Source organism: Carettochelys insculpta, chromosome 3 (genome assembly GCF_033958435.1).
Source record: "Carettochelys insculpta isolate YL-2023 chromosome 3, ASM3395843v1, whole genome shotgun sequence".
Taxonomy (NCBI): Eukaryota; Metazoa; Chordata; order Testudines; family Carettochelyidae; genus Carettochelys; species Carettochelys insculpta.
In genome coordinates, this window is record NC_134139.1 from 147209152 (window position 1) to 147233941 (window position 24790).

Below are 24790 nucleotides of genomic sequence, written 5' to 3' on the forward strand. Positions count from 1 at the left end.
AAAGTTAATGCACCTTGGTATCTTTAATGACTCAGCCTTTCTCCTTCCATTCATCCTTTGCGGCAAGAACTGTACAAGGTGATCTTCTTGGAAAAGATAATGCATGGGATGAGGGGATAGCTCAGTGGTTTGAGCATTGGCCTCGCAAACCCAGGGTTGTGAGTTCAGTCCTTGAGGTGCCCATTTAGGGGTCTGAGGCACATAGGTTAAAAAAGAATTGGTCAGGGATGGTGCTTGGTCCTGCTGTGGGTGCAGGGGACTGGACTCAATGACTTCTCAAAGTCCCTTCTAGTTCTATGAGGTATGTATATCTCCATTTATCAATCAAATGTAAAATATTTATAGTGGCATCATTTTAACTTCTTATACTTAGTCATGGAGTAGTACCATATGTGCAGATTCATTTCATGATATAGTGGTAATATTTATGGGAAATACGGTATTTCTCTTCGTATTCATTCTAAAAGGACGTCATTTTTGTCAATGTTAATCCATGAGAGCACATGCAGTCAGTGTTTTATATAGTGCTTTTTGTTGAGCACGTCATATTTTAAAGAAGTATGGTACAACCAAGAGCTCACATGTAGTTGGCATTGCTATTGCAAATCTTGATCTGATTTTAGATCACAATAAAATCTCTCTATACACTGTATGATAGAGGGAGTATCTCTCAAATGACCCATGTTGTAGGAAATGTTCTTGCTGTGCAGAACCATCTCATCTGCAGGATGAGGTGGGGTGGCTGTCCCAGGCCCTGTGCTTTTGATGATCCCTCGGCAGCTGCCCCAGTCGTCCTATAGACAGGAGGAAGGAGCATTACCTGGGGCAGATCATGGTTACAGCAGCAGCAGCCGCAGTGGGTTGCCTCCCCCTGGCTCCCCCTGCACACTCAGGTTACGGCACCGGAGGCAGCTTACTCCTCTCTGCTCAGCTGTACCACACCTCCCCAGCCCACAGAGCCCCACTTCTCTGTGGTCCAGTTGGTCAGGGACGGGGTAAGAGACCAGGGTGAAGACCAGGTCGGGGACAGTCTGGACCTGTGGCGTGGAAGGGGTGGTGGTGCCCTGGGCCCTGTCTCCCCTCCGCCGCTTTGGACAGTCCTGTTGCTGTGCATGCCAGAAGGCAGAGAATAGGGAAGAGGGAATTCTTCCATTTTCTTCTAGGAGTGTGCAAAGTGAGAAGGGAAGGAGAAAGTTGAGTGAGGGGAGGAGGAAAACACTTCTTTCCTGCCAGCCAAGAAAAGGGAGGAAGAGAGATCAGGCTCACTTTCTGCTCGGCTGGATGTGAGGAAGAGGGATTGGGAGCACTCTGCTGATATTGCGTGAGTACTTTCTCTTGGAACTCTCCAGCCACATTCATCATCTCAGTGCAACGTCAGGACTGTGTCTTGTAAAACTTTTGTGGTTTCTGTGTGTGTTAAGCTGTAAAAATACATTTGTAGAACCAGATTTCTCTCTCCCCACAGGTTTCTTTTGTTTGCAGTTAGTCCTCACAGTAATTGATTTGTGCAGTCCTGGAATTAACATTGCTGTAATAGTTCAGGTGTGAGTGGTTTTGTATTTTTAATAGAGTAACCACCCGAGCAGGTTCTTAACTATATGCCTTAATGATTTAATGCCTCGGATTTTCATAACATTTTACATACTTTATAGCTAAACTAATTACATCCTTAAATAATTGTTATACAGGATTATATAAATTGACATGAATTGTTGTGAGGATTACCAAACTGATCCCCCAAACCTATCGAAAGGGAATGTAAAAGTACCTGGCCTCTATTTATAAGATAAGATTCCTGTCAGTACTTGTTACCATAAGATAAATCAGGAGTTATTTAGTGGAGGAAGAGATTGTGTGTTAAAGCTAATTGCTGCCTAATGGAATGTAGCTGCAGTTGCCCATAATTAATGAAGCCTTTGCTTTCTTAATTTTAATTTATTATAGAAGGTGATCTCATACATGAGAAGCACACTGTCTTTGAAAACATGTTTTGGGAGACAGTAGTGCTTGTGAAATGAAACCAACACTGCTATGGATATAAAGAAATAGTGCAACATGGACAACTGCACTATGTAACTGGTCTCATTCTGACCTGCCAGTTTTTCTGAGCCTTAACTAAAGGGGGCTCTGTAGGTGTGATAAGGTAGTTAATGCTTCATAAATGTAAAATCCTTGGATTCTTCCATGGATGTCTGCAGCAAATGCTTTAAGGTGACTGTGGGGTATAGGGCTGAATGGATTCTTATCCATTTGAAAAGCTTTTCATATTCAAATACCAGTGTGTTTTGGCAGGGAGTTAAAATTGCCATGCAAAATTTTGGTCTTAGTAAGGGCCTGATCCTGCACCAGTGAAGGCAGAGGGAGTTTTGCTGTTTGATTTACTGGTAGCAGGGGTGGGTCCTGAGCCATTTTTGGGTTTTTAAACCATATTAAAATCTTTTTCCATATTTTGACTTCTAGTACAGCTACAAGTTTCATTGTTTTTATTGTCGTTTCCCACACATCTAGTTGTACAATGATTTCCAGTAATAAATTTATAACTTATTGCGCATATGGGTATCTTAGTAATTGATGGTTTTCTGCAGGCTTAGCTATATTTTTAAGATGGCCAGATAATATAATACTTAGATCTTATGTACTTTTTCCACTTGTAAATCTTTCAAAAGATTTTTGAAAAGACTTCCATTTTCTGGATCTTGAATAGCAACTTCATAAAGCCATCATGGCAAATAGACATTTTAAAGTGCTTTTAAACATGGGTTTACTCAACTGGCTTTAGATTTACCTGGTTGTGTTTGGAAACCTTCTAATTATGTATTTCATAACATATGAATTCATGAACAGTTTTTTAAACAGTAGAACCAAGAAAAAATGTGAAACTAGGAAGCAGGCTTACTACAGCATATTGCAATGTAAAGACAGGGAATCAAAAGATGAAAAACCAAAGACCATGTTTTTTTCCCAGTCTATATTATAAAAGCAAACCTTCCTTTTTTGTCATACAAATTGTCATTTATATTAAGAATTGTGTCCCTGCCTTTCCTTCTCCCCACCTCTATTACTGACCAATACCTGTTTTAGTCTTTGTAAAAGCTTAATAAACTGTAATAAGTAAACACACAGCAAAAATAGAATCATGACAGCACCATGGTGGCCACTGATGTTTATTTTTGTTATGTTGAAATATATTTGCTTATTGGCTTTTCTGTGGCACTTTCCACAGTTTTGTCTGGGTTTATCTTCACAGCACTCCTGAGAGATTGGGAAGATTTAACTATGGTTTACAGCTAGTGTATTAAGACAGAGAGTGATTGAATTACCTAAGATCACACAAGAAGGCTCTGTCTGAATTGGGACTAGAACCCAGGTTTCAGTGTTCTAGTCATGTACCTAAATCAAAAGACTTTTTCTTCCATCCTTACAAGTGCATTACAGTGAAAAGATTCTGAAACTTACTGGTGTCTGGGTTTTTTCATTTTGTTTTCTAGGGTACCCTTGAAAGTAGAACAAGCAAACAACGCACGTGATGCCTTGGCTAAAACTGTATATAGTCATCTTTTTGATCATGTGGTAAACAGAGTAAACCAGTGTTTTCCATTTGAGACCTCTTCTTTCTTCATTGGTGTTCTAGATATAGCTGGTTTTGGTAAGTGCTCTTTTTTAACCAATTTCTCTTTTCTCATTTCTACCTTTCTTCTGCTATCACAGCTGCAGGGATACATACAATTATTTAGTGGTAGGAGGTTCTTGGATTCTCTTGTTCTTTTATAATTCGTGTTTATACATACACATACTGTGGGTAGTAGGTACGGTGGTGTATTAATGAGAGAGCACTACTCAAATGATTCTGAGATAATGAAGGTGCACTGGAGTTGAAAGTATAAACAGACTCTCTAAATAACAAGCGGGAGACTGGGCAAGTTTGTCTGAAGCTGGACTTCAGAACACTGGGATGTTTACATAGATACCACTTTTACGTGTGTGGAGCTCTGTGCAGTTTGAGTCCAAGAGAGTTCCCAACAAGGCTGGACAGAATTTGATTTTTAGTGCAAACTAGAGAATTTTAAAGCATTATTTTCAATTTTAATTGATTTAAAGGTTCACAGATATGGGAAGTTATCAGTAGAGGGATTATACAATAATTATTTAAAGACAGTACATGTTGAAAGTCAAATAGTATTATAAACATTAAAACAAATTGGCAACATGACGTATCAGACTACACTAAGTAAATGTCCTCAGATCATGTTCTTAAGTACATGTTGAACCGCTCTGGTCCAGAACCCTCAGGACCTGACCAGTGCCAAATGAGAGAATTTGCTGGACCACGGGAGGTCAATATTGTGTACACATTACCATCGCTTCCACTGTTGACTGGGCTTTTAGAAGACATTGAGGGGTAAATTACAGCTACATAACAGCACAGACACTGAGAGCCAGCACAGGTGGCTGGAAACAAACTTTATAGGACTGCAGGAATTTAGCCACACCCATGATGAGTGGTTCTCCAGCTAACTAAAATCATGCTGGATTACAGATGTTGCTGTTTGAGAGAGTTCTGGATTAGAGAGGTTCAACCTGTAGCATCTTTTTCTTGCTTTGACTATGTATACATTTTGATCATTATCTGTGGAAGTATTTTTTTTATATCCAGTAGTTGACCTTTAGCAGCATGTTACTGTTGAGAATTTGACTCTTTCTGGCCTTTTTTTTGGCCCTCTCTGATTTTAACAACAGCACAGACCACTCACCCTTCTGAGGGCAGCCTTCCTACTGGAGGTGTCAGTAGACAGCTGTACTGACTTCCTTAGTCCTTGAGTGAGCTCTGATTCTGGACAACCAATGAGATCAGAAGCAGTGATGAATGCACTTATGATTTCTGATACAGTCTTGGGAGTTGGGCTGCAGTACAATGACAGAGGTGCAGATAGGAGACTGAGGCCTGGCTCACAGTACACATAGCGTATGTTTCCCTAATTATGTAAGTGTACAAACTACAGCCTTTTCCCACCGATGTAAGTTCCCCAATTACACCAACATTAACAACTCCCCCTTGACAAGAAATACAGCGCTTAGGTTGGTGTAGTTAGGATAATGCAGTAGCTGCGTAGATCACACAGTACTTAATCCATCGCTCACTGTCTAGTCACTTTTACAGCCCTGTGCTGCCACCTCCAAATTGACAAGAAATCCAGGCAGCTAGAGGTCAGCTGCCCCCAGCTTCCCACTCCCAGCCGAACGGCTACCCGGAGGCTCCCCATGAAGGGAAGTGGAAGCCTGGGTGGCTGCCCCTTCCCCCCACAGCATGTAGGGAGCTGGGCCCAGCTCATCTCCCAGCTCTCCTCCTGCCACTGTCCCTCTTCAGTCGGTGGAAGCGCTGCTGGAGAGGATGTGCACAACCAACAGGAGGAGGATAGTGTGGACATCAGCCACTGAACTAATGGCCAGAGGAACTACATGTGATACGGGTCTTGGCTATGCTGTGAAGTTCCTTTAGGGTGGTAGTGTGGAGAAAAGGGTATTGTTGCCCTGCATTCTTGCTGTGGATACTAGTAGTGATAACTGGCACTGGGGAGCATGAGCTCCAGAGATAACAGTTTGCAAGTTGTTGGCTCCAGAAACATGAATTTCCAAATCCTTTTTTCATTTCTGGTTTATAATCAACTTAGTACTGCTATTATGAGATGCAGCAAAACCACTTCACTGAATGAGATTATCATCGTTCTGAACAAAAGATTTGATGTGAAGATGTTTACTCTATTATCCCCCATCCCCAAATGCTGCATCACAAGATTCTCAGAGTACTAGTTTATCATAATTCAAAGCAGTTTAATACTTTGTTTTTTCAGAATATTTTGAACACAACAGTTTTGAACAGTTTTGTATAAACTACTGTAATGAAAAGCTGCAGCAATTCTTCAATGAAAGGATTCTGAAAGAGGTAATTTATATCCCACTTCATGTCTGAGTAATCCAGTGACTTTTCTGAAAAGAAGAGTAAAATAAGGGTATGTGAAATAGCAATGCTTTCCGTCAATTTTGTTAATTTTCCTTTTAATTACAGTTAAAGAACTTTGTATGCCTGTTGTAGTAGAGGGCCAGTGTAGTTTGTTCTTGGGTTAAGCATTTTTCATTTGTTTCCCAGTCTGAGTTGGTTAATAGTTTGTTCTTTTTTGAGAATATGTATTAAGAGCAATGTGCCTCTCATATTCCTGTACTAAGCAATTATTATTCATTTGTAGCATGATAGCATCTAGAGGCCAAAGACAGAATAAACATGCAGTGGAGATGGTCCTGGATCTATAGAGTTGAAAATCTGAGTATGAGATTATAGGCAACAGATGGTGGGGGGAGGGATTGTAAAGAAACAATGGCATGATATTGGTTAGTCTAATAAAAGTACCTACCCATTGTTTAGTGTGGGCTTTGCTGCAGAGAAGGCTTATAAGGAGGGATCTGAAAGAGGACTTCAAAATAGACTACTTTTGTGGTTCTTCTTGTCATTCCCATGCAAAAGGAGAGAACTCAGAGGCCTTTATTAAACTGTAAGTGCCCCATGACTGCATAGGGTTTTAGGTGCTACTCTAGTTGCAGTTGCCCTGCTTAGTTTTCAGAATTCCATAAGCTCGCAATTAAGAAATACTTTCTTCTCAAATAGTGCTATCAAATTCAACCCATTCTCAACAGGGAGTGCCTATGAGATCACTATGCTTGAAACTAATCTGGTACTTCCAGCTAGTGAATAAACACTAAAATAACATTTCTGTGTTCAGGTGACACTTCAGTTCCGTATTGAAAGGACTTAATTGAAAACCAGTATGACTGAGTGAACTGCTGGTTAAACTCTGAGGAGGACCATTAGTACTTAGGCTGGGGCAACCTGAGAAGGGCAAGACTCAGAAAGATCTCTTTATCTTGTCAGCTTGTAATATTGAAGAGCTAGATAGGAAAGGGATAGGAGCAAGAGAAATAAAAGCAGTTAACTTTCCTTCTATATAAATATGATAATGTGTTGGGTAGTTGAAGAGGCTCCCCTAAGCACTGGATTAAGTGAGCCAAGCTTTTTAGAAACTCAGTGCAAGAAGAAATCTGGCTGCTTCAGCCTACAGTGTCATCCTCAGGAAAGAATTAACTTTAAATTTGGGACTGTGTTGACTTGTGACATGAAAACTTTTGCTATGCAAGTCACTGAAACTGAACATCGAGCTACATCATGCAATCACAAAGCTATCATCCCTAGTTTAAGAACTTCTAGGTGAACTCCCAGGCTGTGTCTATGCTACAAAATAACATAGCAGCAGAGCATCTATAATCAAAATGCACCTTCCCTTACTTCTAAGTAGGCGTGCCCCAACTTCAAAGTTAAGCAGCTACACACAAATAGCTCCTACTTCAAAGTAAGAGGCCAGGAAATGACGCATGGACAACAAGCCCTTCTGGGCTCACAGCCAGCTGACCCCCTTAAAGGGCTCCTCCCAACACCCCTGCACATGCTCAATGCTGCCAGTCTGTGGACAGAACAGAGAACATGCTGGGGAGAAGAGCTGAGCAACGTGCCTACTCCCACCCTCCACAGGACGAGGTCCTCTCCAGCCTGCTGGCCATGCTGGTCACCCTGCTCTTTGAGTGGCATGGCCAGGTCACCCGCATGGGACCCAGCCTGCAGGCCCTGGCCATGGCAATGCTGCTCTGCCCCGCCCCCCGCAATCTGGCGCCGGTGCGCCTTCACCACCACCAGCAAGTGGTGAGACCGGCTGGTGCCAGAGGACTGGAGTGACGAACAGTGGATGAGAAGCTTCAGAATGACCCACCAGACATTCAAAAATCTCTGCCACTGGCTCGCCGCAGTCCTCCACAAACGTGTCCCGGTGCAGAAGAGGGTAGTCATTGCCTTGTGGAGGCTGACCACCCTGACAGCCTCTGGTCCGTTGGCCGCCAATTCAGTGTCGGCAAGGCCACCTTTGGAGCGGTGATGATTGAGGTAAGTTTGGACCCCCCCGGGGAGAGAGCTACTGAGTGAGGGGCAGGATGTCCCTGGTGGGCAGGGGGGCAGGAGGGCCTCTCAGTCAGGCATTCATGTACGTGTCTTCCTCCCCTCTCTCCCTCCCACCCCGCAGGTTGTCCAAGCCATCAACAGGGTGCTCCTGCTATGAGTTGTGACCCTGGGGGACCTGGATGTCCCCCTCACTGGGTTTATGGATCTGGGCTTCCCCAATTGTTTCAGAGCTCTGGACAGGGTGCATTTGGCGATCTGGGAGCTGGACGACAGCGGGGATGCCTACGTTAACAGGAAGGGGTATCATTCAGTGGTACTCCAGGCCCTGGTGGATGCAAGAGGCCATTTCCTGGACATGTGTGTGGGGTGGCGGGGTAGGGCACATGACGCCCGGGTGTTCTGTAATTTGCGGCTGGGACGCTGGATGCAGGAGGGCACGTATGCCTCCCCACGGGACCTCCAGCTTGGGGACATCACAATGCCCCCATGCATCGTGGCCAACACTACATACCCAATGTCTCTGTAGCTCATGCGGCCCTATACCGGATGCACCACGATGGACCAGGACAGCTTTAACGGTGACCTCAACCCTGTCAGGGGTACAGTAGAGTGGGCATTTGGGAGGCTGAAGGGAAGGTTTTGCAGCCTTCTCACCAGGCTGGATGTCAGCCTTCCAAATGTCCCCTTGGTCATCACCTTCATCCAGGGATGCGCTGTGGACCTGGGGGGGCTGGCTATGAACAGCTTCCAATGGCCCTGTGCCACGAGGCACAGAGGAATAAGGGTGGAGTCCTGGAGGCCTTGTGCCAGGCCTTCACCTGCGAGCTGCTCTGACCCTCCCAGGCACACCCTGCACCACAGGTCCCCTCACTCCACCATCCTTCACACTCGCCCCCCATCACCACTCTCCCACCAAGCACTGGGGACACGGGGTTGGTGGGGAACATTGAACTTTTTTTTTTCCCAAAACAAAACAGAACAAAGTGTGAAACTACTTATAGTGCTTGTGAGGAGTGGCCCACAGGAGGGAGGCAGGGGGCTAGGTGTGGAGACAGAACTGGCATGGGGGCTATGTTGAGGAAGGCTCAGTCACCCAGAGGTGTGGCGGGGGGGGGGGTGGGCGGGCTGGGACCTGAGGGAGGTGGGGCTTGGTTGGGGTGCTGTGGGCTCAGCCTCTGCAGGGTGTCTGGGGGGGCATGGAGGACACTGGGGTTGGGCCAGATGTGCCCACCTTGGTCAGCAGCCACCGAGCCAGCTCCAGGTGGGTGGATAGTGACAGGTCCACCAGGAGGTGGGCTGTTTCAGGGTGGGGCCGGCTGCTAGAGGGGTCACTACATGGGGTGGGCATCTCTGGGCTAGGCTGGGCTGGTGAGGGGGTGGGCGGTTGTGCAACGTGGGTGGCCAGGGCCTGAGCCATGGTGTCCAGGCATCTGGCCAGCCACACCCACACATCTTGCTCCATTGCCAGCCAGTCCAGGAGGATCCCGGTCATCTCCTGCACAGCCGCCAAGTTGGTGGCCGTCTCCTCATCCCTCCAGTGCCGTCTGCCGAAGGCCCTGCTGTGGCTGCCGGGGGATGCAGGCTGGGGCGATGGGGTGGCCTCCTGGCTCCCTGCGGCTGTGGCCTGCTCCAGTGTGCTGTGGCACCTTCCTGATGATGGACCTTTGGAGACAGAAGGGGACAGAGGGATGGCCCATTGGTGCTGAGTCCCAACGCTGGGAGGGCTGAGGGCCCCACTCTGCTAGTCCCCATCCTGCTCCTGTGCCACCCGATGGCCCGTGAGCCCTGTGGGATCCTGGGTGCCCAGAGGTTCCCGCCTTGCAAGGGTCGGGCCATGTTCACTCCTCCGTCCCCAGGTGTGTGGGCTGCGGGGCTGTTCTGGGGGGTGGGGGCAACATCTCTCTTGTCCCTTATCCTGTGCATACTGGCTGCAACCACCCGGGGCTTGGGTGAGGAGGCAGCTCTGCTGGGTGTCCAGGAGGTCAGGGCAATGATGAGGGTCCTGTTGCTGGGGCCCTTCTTGTTGCTGGAGGAGCCCGCCTCGTCCTTGCTGTCGGGGGGCGGGGGGGAGACCGGCAGCGTCCACCTCATGCTCTTGGGTGGCCACCTCCCTCAGCCCCAGGCACCTATGCAGCTCCTGGAAGTGGGGGCAGTGAACAGGCCGTGCCCTGGCCAGCTGGCAGTATCTCAGGCCTCGATGTAGGTCTGCCTCACTTCTTTGACTTTTATCCGCGCACTTCTGCCAGTGCGGTTGGGGTGGCCCTGGGTGGCGAGGCTAAAGGGCTTGGCACTTCTGTGGCAGATGCTGGTTTGGCAAAGGACTTTCTCCTCTCCCCACAGAGCGAGGAGGTCCTTCAGCTCGGCCTTGACCCACTAGGGTTCCTTCCTGGCACAGCTCTTGCCTGGGCACTGTGAGCCCTCGGACTCCTTGTCTGGGGCTCCTGGGTGCGGTTAAGAGGGTCCTGGCATGCTGCCATGGGGTGCGGAGGTGGGCTGGTGCTTTGAGTAATGGCAGTCCTAGTGGGAGTTCGTGTTGCCCCTGCTTGTGGCACAGTTTCAGCTTCCTGCCTGGGGTTGCTGGGGAGCTGGTTCCTTTAAGGTGGCCGGCAGGGACCACTGAGCCCTGCCTGGTCTGGCCAGAGTGTCTCCATCTTCCTTTGAAGTTGCGGAAAGTGTGTGTAGATGCTCTGCATGCTACTTTGAAGTAGCAGCTTAGTTCCAAGTTAACTTGGACGTAAATTTGTAGTGTAGGAGCAGCCCCAGATAGAGCTGTTTTCAGAAATACTGCGTTGGTGATTAAATTTTTGGAAAATTGGGTTTTCATCAGTGTGATGAGAGATGATTTTCTTGTCCAAATACGTTTTTTTCCTCAGCATGGCAGGAACATTAATAAAATACTTCAGATTCCAAGGCCAATAAGTCTAAAAAGTTGTGTGCTGACTCTGATAGCAGTTAATCACCTACAAACTTGCTCAGCTTTTTGGAAGGATGTTGTTCTGATTATCTGAGTTTATGTTGAGGTAGCAGTGCTTGGAGCTAATTTTCTCATGTTTTTTTTTCTGGCTGTATTTAAATTTAATGTAACTCTTTGTTAGTCTCACTAAATTATTTATAGTAATAAGCACTTCCTTTTTAACAAAAATATCAAAGCTAACGCTAAAACTTTTTGGGGTTCAATATACTGCTATGTAAATTGGACAAACCAGATTGTCCGTATGCCACAGAATAAATGGACACAAATCAGACATTAAGAATGGAAACATACATAGGATCTGGGAATGGGTCTCTAATTACAATAAGTAATTTTCCATTTCCGTTATTCTCTTCTTCCTATCCACATCCACTCTGATTAAATTACCTCTAATGTAACCTTACTATTTGTTTCTTTCTCTTTCACTTTTTGAATCTGGCGAAGTGTATACCAACCCATTAAAGCTTATGCCATAATAAAATTATTAGTCTTTAAGGTTGCACTGAACTCCTTGTTTTTGCTGAAACAGACTAACGCAGCTCTCTGAAACCTTTTGAAGATGAGTTAAGCTTGTCTTCTCTGTGGGATGATACTTTCAGAGAACAATTGACAAATAATGAATTGTTACTACTTTATGAAAAGTGTAAAATGGAAAGGGAAGCACTTTATCTTGGAAAATAAAGCATGCTAGAAAACTAAGTAAAAGGTCAGGGTTTTAGATTTTACTGAATTGCATTTTTCTCAGCTAATGGTTACCTACTGCAGTTACATTTACGATATATCAAAGCCAAGAAGATTCTCTTACCTTTTAATTATGAAATTGTTGCTTATAGTTATTTTCTTCAAAGTTTGAGTACTAGTGGTGCTTCTTCACCTGTGCAGTTATCTTGGCCAAAGGAAAGATGATGTATTTAGCAATGTGCCTAGCAGTCCATTGCAAACACAAGTTATTATTTACATATTGCAGACACAGCAATAATAAGAAAATAAAACAAGCTGTTCTTTGCCTGTTCATGTGAGTATGTAGGAGAATACTTGATTAAAGTTACAATGCATTGAAAAACAATACTCAGCACTTCCAAGCTTTATGCAGATTAAAGTGTCATTTGAGCAGGTAATCAAATAGTTTTAATAGTTTGAACATTTGAAAGTGGGTTTCATGTAGTAACTTGTGAAATGATTTTAGACTTTGCTACTGCATTTAAATGAAAGAGAAAATTGTGGAGAGGATTATTTCTCCAAATATATCTAAAGTTTAGTTAAATTTCTCTTACAAGTCCTATCTGAATGCCTCCCTCTGGTTTTGTCAGAAGTAAATCAGTCTGGCTGAATGTCCTTGTGGACTGGTGACAGAGGAATAATGTTTTGCCACAAATTTGAGGTGTTACAGGATAAAATTTTTACATGATCAGAAGTATAAAAAAATGAATTCACAGCTCCTGGAAAGTACCTTAACTTTTTCTTCTTTTTCATATTTTTAGAACAGCTTGGCATAGAACCTCTCAAATTAATTTATTCTATTTATTCTTATTGATGCGTTTAACTAGGTGAATTTTGGAGTTATCTGAAAGGTTTACTGTGAACCTGCAGGAATTCTTACGAATATTTCAAATTCTACAGCCTAGGTGTGGAGTTTTAGATGTCTGGAGTCACTGCCTTTGAATTTTAATTTGTATACATACCGGCTGAAAATTTTGAATTAAAGGTATAAACATCCATAGGTGAGCGAATAGGCATTCTAAGTAGCTAATTATATCTTGACACCAGCTGGTTTCTGGATGAATAGTTTATACTCAGGATGTCTTGCATCTTTTAATTCTGTGAGAGAGATCTTGTATTTCCATCTCTACGTCTTCATTGACTGAGACAAGTCAGTGGATATGCAGTTCCTTTCTTAAATCAGGAGCAGACACTGGCTTTTGAATCAGAGCAGACTTTCATATGTAACACCTTCTTGGACCATCCTCTTGTGAATGGGGTCTGTAATGTGATTACCATGATAAAGGGTTGGTTCTGAGGACTGTTTGGGCTTCTGATCATCTTCCTGTTTCTTAGGATTAAAAGAGGTCCCCTTCCTTTTTGTCCTTTTCTCTGTGGATTGTACACATTGGATACTCTGGCTTGTTCATGGGAAACAGCCAGGTCAGCTGCTTCCTGTGCAGAACCTGAAGTGTAATCCCAAATGGCTTCTCTGATCTCAGAGCAAATGCTCAGTTAAGTAGTCTTATTCAAAAGGGTCGAATAACATGTCATGTTCGCCCATTTTCCCCTTTGCCCATCAATTTGCACATTTTATAGATACATTCTTCTAAATCTCACTCTGTATGCTTCAGGGATAATTTGAAACCTTTGCACTGCGTCCTTCTTAAAATTCATTGTACTTCAAACCCTGTTCAGTTTCCACTTCATTAAACTCATTTACTACTTCACCTGAGAGTTTTGAAAACACTGTAAGGATTTGCTGGACTTCTGGAATTTTATATAATGGGTACATTCTCTCAAAAGTACTAAAGTATTTTTCAGTTCAAAACTCAGGGGACACTTAATCCTAGAAGTGTGTTCCGCACAAACAGGAGGGTGATATGAAGATCCTGCTAATTATCGAAGTTCCTTATGGAGAAGGGAACACTTGAGAGCTCTGGGATCTGTCTATGCTTTTCTTTCCAGTTCAGGTTATGCTGCCTTTCCTTTTATTTTATTTATTATTTTTTGGGTGTGGGGGGAGGTGTCCAGTATTACTGTTTTATAATTCTTTGATGGGCAGCTGTCTGCTCTTCCAGGGTTCACTGACGTGCTTCTCATTGCTGGCCCTCATTTCTGCTTCCCACTTTGGGTATTCATGCACTGCTCACCCACCTCATTATTTATCTTACCATTCAGACTTCAGTCTGGCTGTTTCTAATTGTAGAGATGTTTTGCTGTTGCTCATTTTTATACTTTTGTTTCTTTCATTGTTGGAAAGAAGCAGAAAACAACAAACTGATTTTGACTGTTTCCAGCCTTTTCACATAAAAATCTGTTATCAGTGCTGCACATGTGAATCTTAGTCAACCAGTCAGCGGTAGGTAAATCTTGTCCAGCCTACCCCACTGTGATGTTCAGCTCAGGACTCTCAGAACCGTCAGCCACTTTCTTACCTCTTTTTCACATGTGTTCTCAGCCGTGTGTTTAGGGATCTGGACCATGGAGTCTACATAAAATACAAACTTGATGGGTCACTTTTCGACCTCTGTCATCTGAATGCTAAAACCAAGATGCTTGAGAGTCTCATCTCTGAAGCCCTTTTGGCTGACGACTCTGCGCTTATGGCACACAAGGAATCTGATCTCCAGCTCATCGTCAACAAGTTTTCTGATGCCGCTCGCCTCTTTGGTTTGACCATCAGCCTAGGAAAGACCCGAGGTGGTATTTGAACCTACTGCAGGATCTGCTGCTCTCCCCACTTCAATCTTTATTGAAGGAACAGAGTTAAAAACAGTAGAGGAGTTCAGGTACCTTGGCAGTGTGATAGCCAATGATGGCTCCCTTAACAAAGACATCAGTGCCAGAATCTGTCAGGCCAGCCGGGCATTAGGACATCTTAGAGCGCGAGTGTTGAATCAGCACAATATTTGACAGTCCACTAAACTGAAAGTGTACAAGGCTGTAGTTCTCACCAGTCTCCTGTATGGCTGTGAAACCTGGACCTTGTACAGAAAACATATAAAACTGCTGGAGCACTTCCGAACATGCAGCCTGAGGTCAATACTGTACATTAGATGGCAGGACAGAGTTATGAACCTGGAAGTCCTGGACAGAGCAGGAACCACAAGCATCGAATCCATGATTCTGAAAGCCCAGCTTCGCTGGACAGGGTATGTCATACGAATGGGGGAGTCAAGAATCCCTAAGCAACTCCTCTATGGTGAACTCTCGCAGGGCAAAAGGAATCAAAGTATGCTTCACAAGAGGTATAAAGACTGCGTGAATGCCAACATTGCTCATGGTAGTTTAAAACCTGATCAACTAGAGCAGCATGCAAAGGACTGAACAGGCTGGTGTGCTCTCGTATGACATGTGTATGACAACTTTGAAGAGCAGCGACATGTACGTCTCATTGATGCTCGTGAGAGGAAGAAAGCAACTGCAGCAGCTGCACCAACAGAGCCAGGGCAATTCCCTTGCCCCTACTGTGAACTCCCATGCCGTTCAATGCTTGGACTTCTCAGCCACATGCGAGTCCACAACCAATGAACCTGTGCAAGCTCAAGACATTGTCGTTGGACATGACGGACTACCTGCCTAGTGATCTTGGCCTACAGATGTAACTTTTACGCTCTGAGAGTGCTGTTCCCCATGGTCTCCAGATTATGAATAACTATTTTTTTTTTTCTCTTCTCCTAGTAACAAAGATAAATTGTCTCTTCTTCAAGAGCCAGGAAAGCTTTCTGGGTGCATATTTTGGCACCCAGGTACCTTACTAAGTTGTCTCTTTTGTCACTCATTAGGTTGATTACTTTGTTTGTCTTATATGTAAATATACTTTCCTTGTCCTCTGCCTGTAATCAAGCCAGCCAGACGTGCCAATCTGCATTCCTTTGTCTAGGTTTTGTCAGGCACTTTGTGTTCACTGCCTTCCAAACACATCTGAAGAATGTGTATTTACAGCACGCACATATAGAATCTTTTTACATAGCGTGCATCCAGTGCATTTTGAGAACAGTGTGTTATTAGTATGTTTCCTTATGATGCCTCACATGACACCATTTGTACGCTTCTTCTGAGAACTGTGTATTGAGTGTGTCAGGCCTGATATGAGTTTCAGTATGGTGGGCCCTTTGCCATTTGACACTGGTCACAGCTTATTCTCATGTAATGTTCTCTGTCTTCTACTTCAGTGTCCATTTTTTATGAAAAAGAATAGAACCACAATCCTGTTTGTGTTTTTTAGTTGCTGTTATAATGTAAATGGTAATAAAAGCACATTTGGGTGATGTTTAATATTCCCAGTTTAATTTTCAAATAGAAAAATCAGACTAAGCAGTTTATTGTCTCGGGTTGCCTGCAGTTATGTCTGGGTAACATTAAAAACCTTATTTTGAGATTGGAAAAAAAGTATATTTTTAAAGGGTAAGGTGCAGCGGGTGGAGAGATGGAAGAATAATTGTGTTTTATATCAGAACAAAGAAGCAGTCCAGTCGCACTTTAAAGACTAACAAAATAATTTATTAGTCGGTGAGCTTTCGTGGGACAGACCCACTTCTTTGGACTGAACTTTAAGAATTTAAAAATGTTTTGTGTGGTACTAGTTGTTCATTGTTCTTAGAACCATTTCACATATCATTAGGAATCACAATACAAGAGAAACTTACATGATCATCAGAGTGCTCAAATTGGCACTTAAAACTTACTGTAAAATAAAATGACCTATGTGGAAAGTATAAAGGAGAAAAGATCATAATTTTTGTCATTGGTTTGTTGTGACATTCTAAACTATGACTCAGATCTTTTAATAACATTTTATATTCATTTTAGGAATTCATCATTTTTATTGACAATATATTGTTACAATTTTTTAAAAATTTCCTATATATTTGAAAGTAATGTTATCCTGCAAAGAAACTAATAATAAATTATAGATTTTAAAGATCTGTTTTTCCTATTAATAATTTTTTTCTATTATTTGTCACAAAATACTGAACTCCAATTGATTTGAACACTTGTCAGTAATATTTTCAAGCCAAGTATTGACGTCTTAGTGAATTTATTCTTATTTTATGTGACATATATATTTGTATTATTAGTGTTAAGGAAATGGAAAACAGACTATAGTAAGTTGTATCCAAATACTTCAAGATCTCCGATTTGTTGGGTTATTCCTTGTCATTATAGAAGTTAAAATTTTCTCTTTTAGTGCACGAGAACTGTGGTAAACTGTATTTTCTCCTGAATAGTTTTATTTTGTTTTAGGAGCAAGAACTTTACCAAAAAGAAGGTCTGGGAGTCAATGAAGTGCACTATGTAGATAATCAGGATTGTATAGGTATGTACTTGAAAAAGGTAAAAATGTTTGTTTTTCATTACCTCTGTAATTGCTGCCTACTTTTACCCACTCTGTTCTAGGTGAGGGTTGGAGGCAGGTATTTCATCAGAGTCTCTTCAAGCCTTGTTTTGTTGGGAGTAAAAGGGAATGTCGAAGTGGGGCACTTGTTTGAAAGCTTCCCCCATCTACACTGTCAATCTGCAATTCGAAGTCAGCACTTTGAAATTCACATGGCCGCTGTTAAGCTACTGAGGCACTGAATATGCCCATTAGTGCCACATTAGTCTGCTTCAAATTGCCTCATTACCATGCCACCTCTGACAGGAGGGGGTGTGTGTAGAAGCAGCCATAGTCTGATACAGGTATATTACCTTGAATGTTTTCATGTCTCCAGGAGGTCCCAGTTCCTATCAAAATAATTTTTAATTATTTCAGATATTTATTTTTTCAAATGTGCCAGCAGAAAAGGGCTCTCTGTGTTACCTTAGTTAAGTGGGCCATAAAAGACAACACTGGTTTCTGTATAAATACATTTTCATATGAGGCTTTTCTTTCTTTGTTGCCCTGTTCAAAAAAATGTGTCATCCGAGACTGAGATTTGGAAGTGTTGTTTTACAATGCATCTTCCAAAATGTTTCGGCTTCCATGACATCTAATAATAGATATTCGCTAGGGCTGTGTCTACAAAAATAACTTCGAAGTTGGGAACTGCACCATTTGTGGGAATGGAGTAAGGACTTGGAAGTAAGGGAAAACGTGCGTAGACCCTCTGCTGGCTACTTCAAAGTTAACTCCTAGTGTCGATGCACCTTAGACTCTTTAATATACAGCATTGATTTGTTATGTCCTTGTTTTGGGGTCAGAAATGAACTACACTGTTCTCCATCTCAGTGAAGACGCTGCTTCTGCCAGACACACAGTCTTGGAAATAAAGAATTTGTATGCCTAAATCTCAGAAATTAAGATAGTGTCCTGTAACAGAATTAACACAGGGCAATACTTTCATGAACATCTGCAAATACTGTTTGAATAGGGTACAGAATAAAGGTAGATTATATTGATTTGGACAGTACTTTGAACTCATGATCACTTTTTTTTTTTTTCAAAGCCAGAGTTTTGTGGGACCAAACTTCAGAGCAGATTTCACTCAAACTGGTTTGAGCTGCCCTTTGAGCCTGTTGTTAAGGTGTTTCATAGTAGGCATCCTTCAGTCTGCATAGACTGTGGATCGTGCCCTTTAAAGTTTCAATTGAGGACTTCATTTACAGCGTCTATTGCGACTATGAAGACCCACACAAGAGTGACAGTCCTTGCTGCATCTCTTGCAGATGTAGTGGGTGTCTGGCAAGTCCTTATTATGCTTTCTGTGTGCTCGCTTCTCCTCTGCTAGCTGTCTGATCTTCATCTCGCCCTTCTGAAGGCCCTTGTGTAACCCCTGCCTCCATCTGCTGCAGTCGTCTGCTAGTTCTTCCCACTTGTCCAGCTCGATGTCTGCCTCTCTGAGGTCTCTCTTGCAGACATCTTTGTAGTGCAACTGAGGGCGTCCGGGAGGTCTTTTGCCAGAGGCTAGCTCACCATACAGGATGTCTTTTGGAATCCTTCCATCATTCATCCTGTGGACGTGGCCAAGCCAGCGGAGCCGACGCTGCCTGAGGTGGGTGTGCATGGTTGGGATTCCAGCTTGCTCAAGGATGGCGGTGTTGGTCACTCTGTCCTTCCATGATATTCCAAGGATGCGCCTGAGGCAGCGCAAGTGGAAGACGTTCAGCCTCTTTTCCTGGTGGGCATACAGGGTCCAAGTCTCGCTGCCATAAAGGAGGGTGCTGAGGATGCAGGCTCTGTAGACTTGCATTTTGGTGTGAGTGTACAGCTTGTTGTTATTCCACACTCTCTTGCTGAGTCTGGACAGAGTTGTGGCCGCTTTTCCGATCCTCCTATTTAGCTCAGTGTCCAACGACAGGGTGTCAGTGATGGTGGACCTGAGGTGAACAAACTCGTGGACGACCTCTAACGTATAGTTGTCAATGCTGATTGATGGGGATTCAGCAACATCCTGACAGAGTACATTTGTCTTCTTTAGGCTGATGGTAAGCCCAAAGTCCTTGCACGCTTTGGAGAACTGATCCAGCAGTTTTCGAAGCTGGTCTTCTGTGTGAGACACTACAGCAGCATCGTCTACGAACAGCATGTCTCTGATGAGGACTTCCCGCACCTTAGACTTAGCTTTCAGCCTTGCAAGGTTAAACAGTTTCCCATCAGATCTTGTGTGCAGCAAGATGCCCTCTGTTGAAGATCCAAAGGCATGCTTCAGGAGGAGTGCGAAGAAGATCCCGAACAATGTCGGAGCAAGCACGCATCCTTGTTTGACGCCGCTCCTGATTCTGAAAGCATCCGATAATGCACCGTCATATTGGATGGTTCCTCTCATCTCTTCGTGGAACGACTGGATCATCTTGAGTAACCGTGGAGGACAGCCTATCTTGTGGAGCAGTTTGAACAGACCATCCCTGCTGACCGTGTCAAAGGCCTTGGTCAGGTCGATGAAGGCTATGTAGAGCGGCTTCCTCTGCTCCCTGCACTTCTCCTGCAGCTACCTTAGAGAGAAGACCATGTCAATGGTAGACCTCTCTGCGCGGAATCCGCACTGTGATTCGGGGTACACCCTCTCGGCAATCTTCTGGAGTCTGCCAAGGATGACGCTAGCGAACAGTTTACCAGTGCCGCTTAGGAGGGAGATTCCACGGTAGTTGTTGCAGTCGCTTCTGTCTCCTTTGTTCTTATACAACGTTACAATGTTAGCGTCACGCATATCCTGTGGAACCTCACCCTCTTTCCAGCACAGGCACAGTAGCACATGTAGGGGTTCCAGGAGTGTGTCCGCGGCACATTTGATTACCTCTGGTGGTATACCATCCTGGCCAGGGGCCTTTCCTGCTGTGATGCTGTCAACGGCTCTCTTCAGTTCATCCACAGTCGGTTCTTGATCCAGTTCGTCCATTACTGGTAGGAGCTCGACAGCATCGAGGGCTGCGTCAACCACAATGTTCTCGTGTGAGTACAGCTCGGAGTAGTGCTCGACCCAGCGCTCCATCTGCTGGCTTTGTCAGCAATGACTTCACCAGATTTGGATTTCAGAGATGCCATCTTGTTGTGGGTGGGTCCTAATGCCTTCCTCATACCCTCGTACATTCTTCTGAGATTACCAAAGTCGACACAGGTCTGGATGCTGCTGCATAGCTGGAGCCAGTGGTTGTTGGCACAGCGCCTGGCTGTCTGCTGTACTGTTCTTCTGGCCTCTCTAAGTGCTTGCTTGGTACTCTGGCTCGGTGAGCGTTTGTACTCCAGGAGTGCAGCACGCTTCTTTTCAATGATTGGAATCATCTCATCGGAGTTAGCTTCGAACCAGTCATTCGTGTTTCTAGCTCTTCTTCCAAATACCGACAAGGCTGTGTTGTAAACTGTATTCCTCAGATGTTGCCATTTGGATGTCCCATTGGCGCCCCCAGGGCCGCTGTGCAGATTTTCCTGGAGGGTCTCTCTGAACTTTTCAGCTTTCTCTGAGTTTGCTGTCTTTCTGGCGTCAATGCGGGGCCTTCCAGCAGGTTTAGAGCGGTACAGCTTCTTGGGTCTCAGCTTGAGCTTGGAGCAAACTAGCGAGTGATCTGTATCACAGTCAGCACTATGATAGCTGCGTGTCAGAAGGACGTTTTTGAGGTTATTACGCCTAGTGATGACCACGTCTAGTTGATGCCAGTGCTTCTAGTGTGGGTGTCTCCACGACACTCTGTGCTGTGGCTTCGTTTGGAAGAATGTATTTGTGATGCACAGATTGTAGTACATGCACAGTTCAAGGAGACGCTGTCCATTGTCATTCATTTTTCCCACACCGAAGTGTCCTAAGCAGGAAGGCCATGAGGCCCAATCAGCTCCAACTCTTGCATTGAAGTCACCCAAGATGTACAGTTGTTCACGAGCAGGTATTTGCGCTACAGCAGTACTAAGCACGTCATAGAACTTGTCTTTTACTTCTGGTGTGGCGTATAGGGTTGGAGCATAAGCGCTGATCAGGTGGACAGGACCCGCGCAAGTTTGAAGCGTGATCCGAAGAAGTCTTTCTGATCCGCCCGTGACTAAATCCACCATTTGTAGAAGGGTGTTTCTGACAGCAAAGCCAACACCATGCTTTACACTGGGTTCTTCTTGGGCTTTACACTGCCAGAAAAGGTGTAGTCCTTTTCCTTTAGAGATCCCGAATCTGCGAGTTGCGTTTCTTGCAGTGCAGTGATATCAACTCTGAGCCTCTTCAGTTCCTCGTTGATGACAGCGGTCTTTCGGGTGTCACTGATGGCCTGAACATCTTCAGTCAAGCTGGTCAGCATGGTCCGCGCATTCCAGCAAGCAAGCTTAAATTGTTGATGTTCCTCATTTCTTGTTGATTTTCTTATTGGTTTGCCTGGTGCCCAAATTTCAGTCACTTGTCGGGTTCAGGAACCTTAAGCCTCAAGCACCCAGCGAGGCAGGTGAACTGTAGCAGGACAGTACCCTATTGGCTGGGGCTGCCCAGTTTGAGGTGAGCGGTGACTGTCCAGTGAGATGTGAGGATCTCTCCAACCGTCGAAGGCAACCCCTGGCGCTCGTTCTGTACGCCAATCGACCAAGAGCTTATAACCGGTATCTGTTGCCTCCCGTGTTGATGTAACGCTGTTCAGCGATGCCGGAGTACCTCTCCGGGCACGAGCCTGGGCACTTACTATGGAGACACTGGGCTGCCCAGACACCAGTGTCCCCCTCTCGGCTTTACTGATATAGTCCAAAGGAGAGGATAACTTCCACGTCTGGTACCAGCTCAGCTGCAGGAGTTGCCGGGACAGTGCCAGAAGTTGACACCAAACCGCCTTTGGACTCCACTCCGGATTTTCTGTCAGGGTTTACTCCCTTAGCCTTGCTCCTTCCCAGGATAACCCACAAGGCAGTGGGGTGGTATTTCATGGATGGTTTTATATACCATATTATATGGCTGTATTCTGGATGACTGTTCTTTCTCTCTCTATGCACCCTTCCCCAGAGACCCTTACATCTTACTTCCAGCACCCATGCCTCTGGCACAAGCACCTCATTTCAAATGTTTGTGGCTTTTGCTCCAGGCTCTGTTACTTCCACAACCATAAAGTAATGTGGAAAAATGAAGAGTTTTTATATATAGTTTTAGTTGTCCCAGACACTGATTTATGCATCAAAATTTTTTGTTCGGGAATGTGAACATTCTGCTGTCTGCCTGTCCATTATCATCATATCATTTGTCATATGTTACAATGGAACTCAAGGAGCATAAAGCATCTACTACTTTGGTGACTACCCTGTTGATGGCTAGTTTTGCCCATTGCTTGATTTTTAATGTTGCTACTAGTTTGTTCTTTTCTTCTTCTTTTTTTTTTTTTAAATCACCCATCTCTGGATATTGTATACAAATTAGTTGCTGCTTCTTGGTTGCGTTCGTTGTCTGTGAATATGATTACAATATTATCAGCAAAGTCAGCTGGAGGAAAATGCTCCCAGTATTCTGCAGACTCCACCAATGTTTCCAAGAGAGTTGGACAAGATGGTTTCTAAGCATAGAGAAAAATACTGGACTGAGTACCAACACCATATCATTTGCGTACTTTTCACAGAGCCTTCCTGTTAAAGAAGTTAAATACTTTCTGAAACTCAAGGAACGGGCAAAATAGGTTTGTTGAACCTACTCTTTCTGTAAGATTTGATACAAAACAAATCTCTGATCTGTGGTGGACCATTCTGATCTAAATCCAGCTCTCACTCTACTGAATACCTTGCTAGAAGTGCTCATAGGACTTATTCTTCTGTAGCTGTCAGGTCACCTTTCTTAAAGAGTGATACAATAGTTCAGCATTGCCAGTCTTCAGGGATTTCACCCTTTGTCCAAATGAGACTGAATAGTTTGTAAAGGAGGACCATCTTGCTGCTTCTGCCATGTTCTAACACTTGAGGCAGTATACCACGTATGCCCAGTGCCTTGTTGGTTTTTCAGTGGCATGATTGCAGTTTTAATTTCTGCTCCTAGTAAGCCTCTTCCTTCCTTGTTGCTTTCATAGTTGATAGCCCCAAAGACTATTCATGTTCAATAGCTGATGAAAATATTCTTTCCATCTTTTAAGCTTTTGATCTTTATCTACTGTATAGTTCCCCAGAGCTTGGTGTATCTGACTTGTTACATGTATTAGGTTTTTTGGTAGTAATCTGACTTTCTGGAAAAAATCCTCTGGCATTACTTTATTTAAGTATTGTTCAACCTCTTTGCCTTCTCTCTCAAGCTAGTCTTTCATAATGTTTTTAGAACTATTCTTTTAAATTCCTTGTTGAGCTGTCTGTATTTCTTTTTACCACCCAAGGCACTCTTCAGCTTTTAGATGTTCTTTATATATCTTCTATTTCTTCTTAATAGGTTTCTCAGTCTTTGGTGTCACCCTAGTCTTCCCTTTCCTTTTTTGGATATGACCTCATGCCTAAAACCTCCTTACTCATGTCAAGACTATGTGTTTTGCCTCTTCCTGAAATTGTTCTACTAGTTTTATCCTGTTGATCTAAGAGAAGGACAAAGCGGCCACTGATTGTGTTCTGAAAGTTCACCCAACTGCCTGTACTTTTCAGAGCTTTGGTGCAATTCATTTTCTTGTTACCATTTGCAAATTTTAAAGTGTTAAGTTGCACCTGACAACAGCAATCACTGCCCATTTGTCTCAGTTTGTATTTAGGCATCTATAAGGCCTGGAGTTTACACTTGTTTTCCAGAATGGGAACTTAGTCACCCAGAGGACTAACAGATGAAAAACGTAGGCACTAAGTGAATTTCGGTATCTACAGGGCTAGAGATCAGCCAAGAGGGCTTTTGTGGATTTCTTTGCTGCTTAAAAGTGGAACTCAAGCATTCAAAATGAATTTAGGCACCTATGTCCTTTTGAGTGTCTAGTCTTGGATTTCATACTCCTTTAGCATGAACCTAGTATCACTATATTTATTGCTATTATCTTCAGAAAATTGAATTCACATGTATTAAGTCTAAAGGTGTACAGAAACAGGCAAAACAGCATATATTGAAAAAAGCAATCATGCCCAATACTGCTGTAAGTACCCGAAGTCTGCTCAGCTTTTAAAATCTTTTGAACATCCTCTCTTCTTGTTGCTATCATGGATGTGTGACCCTTTCTCATACTGTTGATTTACCTCAGCGAGAAATCTATATGAGAAACTTACAAAATCAAAACTGCATGTAGACTTAGGCTGTGTCTACACTACAAAATAACCTTGAAGTTGCTTACTTCGAAGTAGGGTGTCTTCACACAAAATACACCCCCCCCTTACTTTGAAGTAGGCTTCCCCCTACTTTGAAGTTAGATATCTATACACAGTTGGCCTCTACTTCAAAGTAAAGGGTCAGGAAATGGTGCAGGCAGGGGTCACATGGCTGACAAGCCCTTCTAGGCTCACAGCCAGCTGACCCCTTAAAGGGCCCCTCCCAAAACCCCCACACTGCACATGCTAAAGTCTGTGAGGCCCTGGACAGTAACAGAGCACGTGCTTGGGAGGGTAGCCAAGCAACATGCCCGCTCCCACCATCCCCAAGGATGAGGTCCTCTCCAGCCTGGTCACCCTGCTCTTTAAGTGGTGTGGCCAGGTCGCCCACATGGGACCCAGCCTGCAGGCCCTGGCCACGCCACTGCTACCCCTCTCCTGGGCCTCCTTGATCCGCTTCCGGTGGGCCTTCATCACCACCAGCGAGTGGTGG

At 44.2% G+C, this 24790-nt stretch overlaps 1 protein-coding gene across 1 annotated transcript in view; it reads left to right on the forward strand.

Annotated features, from left to right (window-relative positions):
- Positions 1 to 24790, forward strand: part of MYO6 (myosin VI) — a 135271-nt gene that overhangs the window by 52827 nt on the left and 57654 nt on the right. Inside the window, exons 14-16 of the mRNA XM_074990990.1 lie at positions 3489 to 3646; positions 5850 to 5941; positions 16917 to 16989. Of these exons, the coding sequence (XP_074847091.1) occupies positions 3489 to 3646; positions 5850 to 5941; positions 16917 to 16989 (323 nt within the window). The remainder of the gene's footprint in view (positions 1 to 3488; positions 3647 to 5849; positions 5942 to 16916; positions 16990 to 24790) is intronic.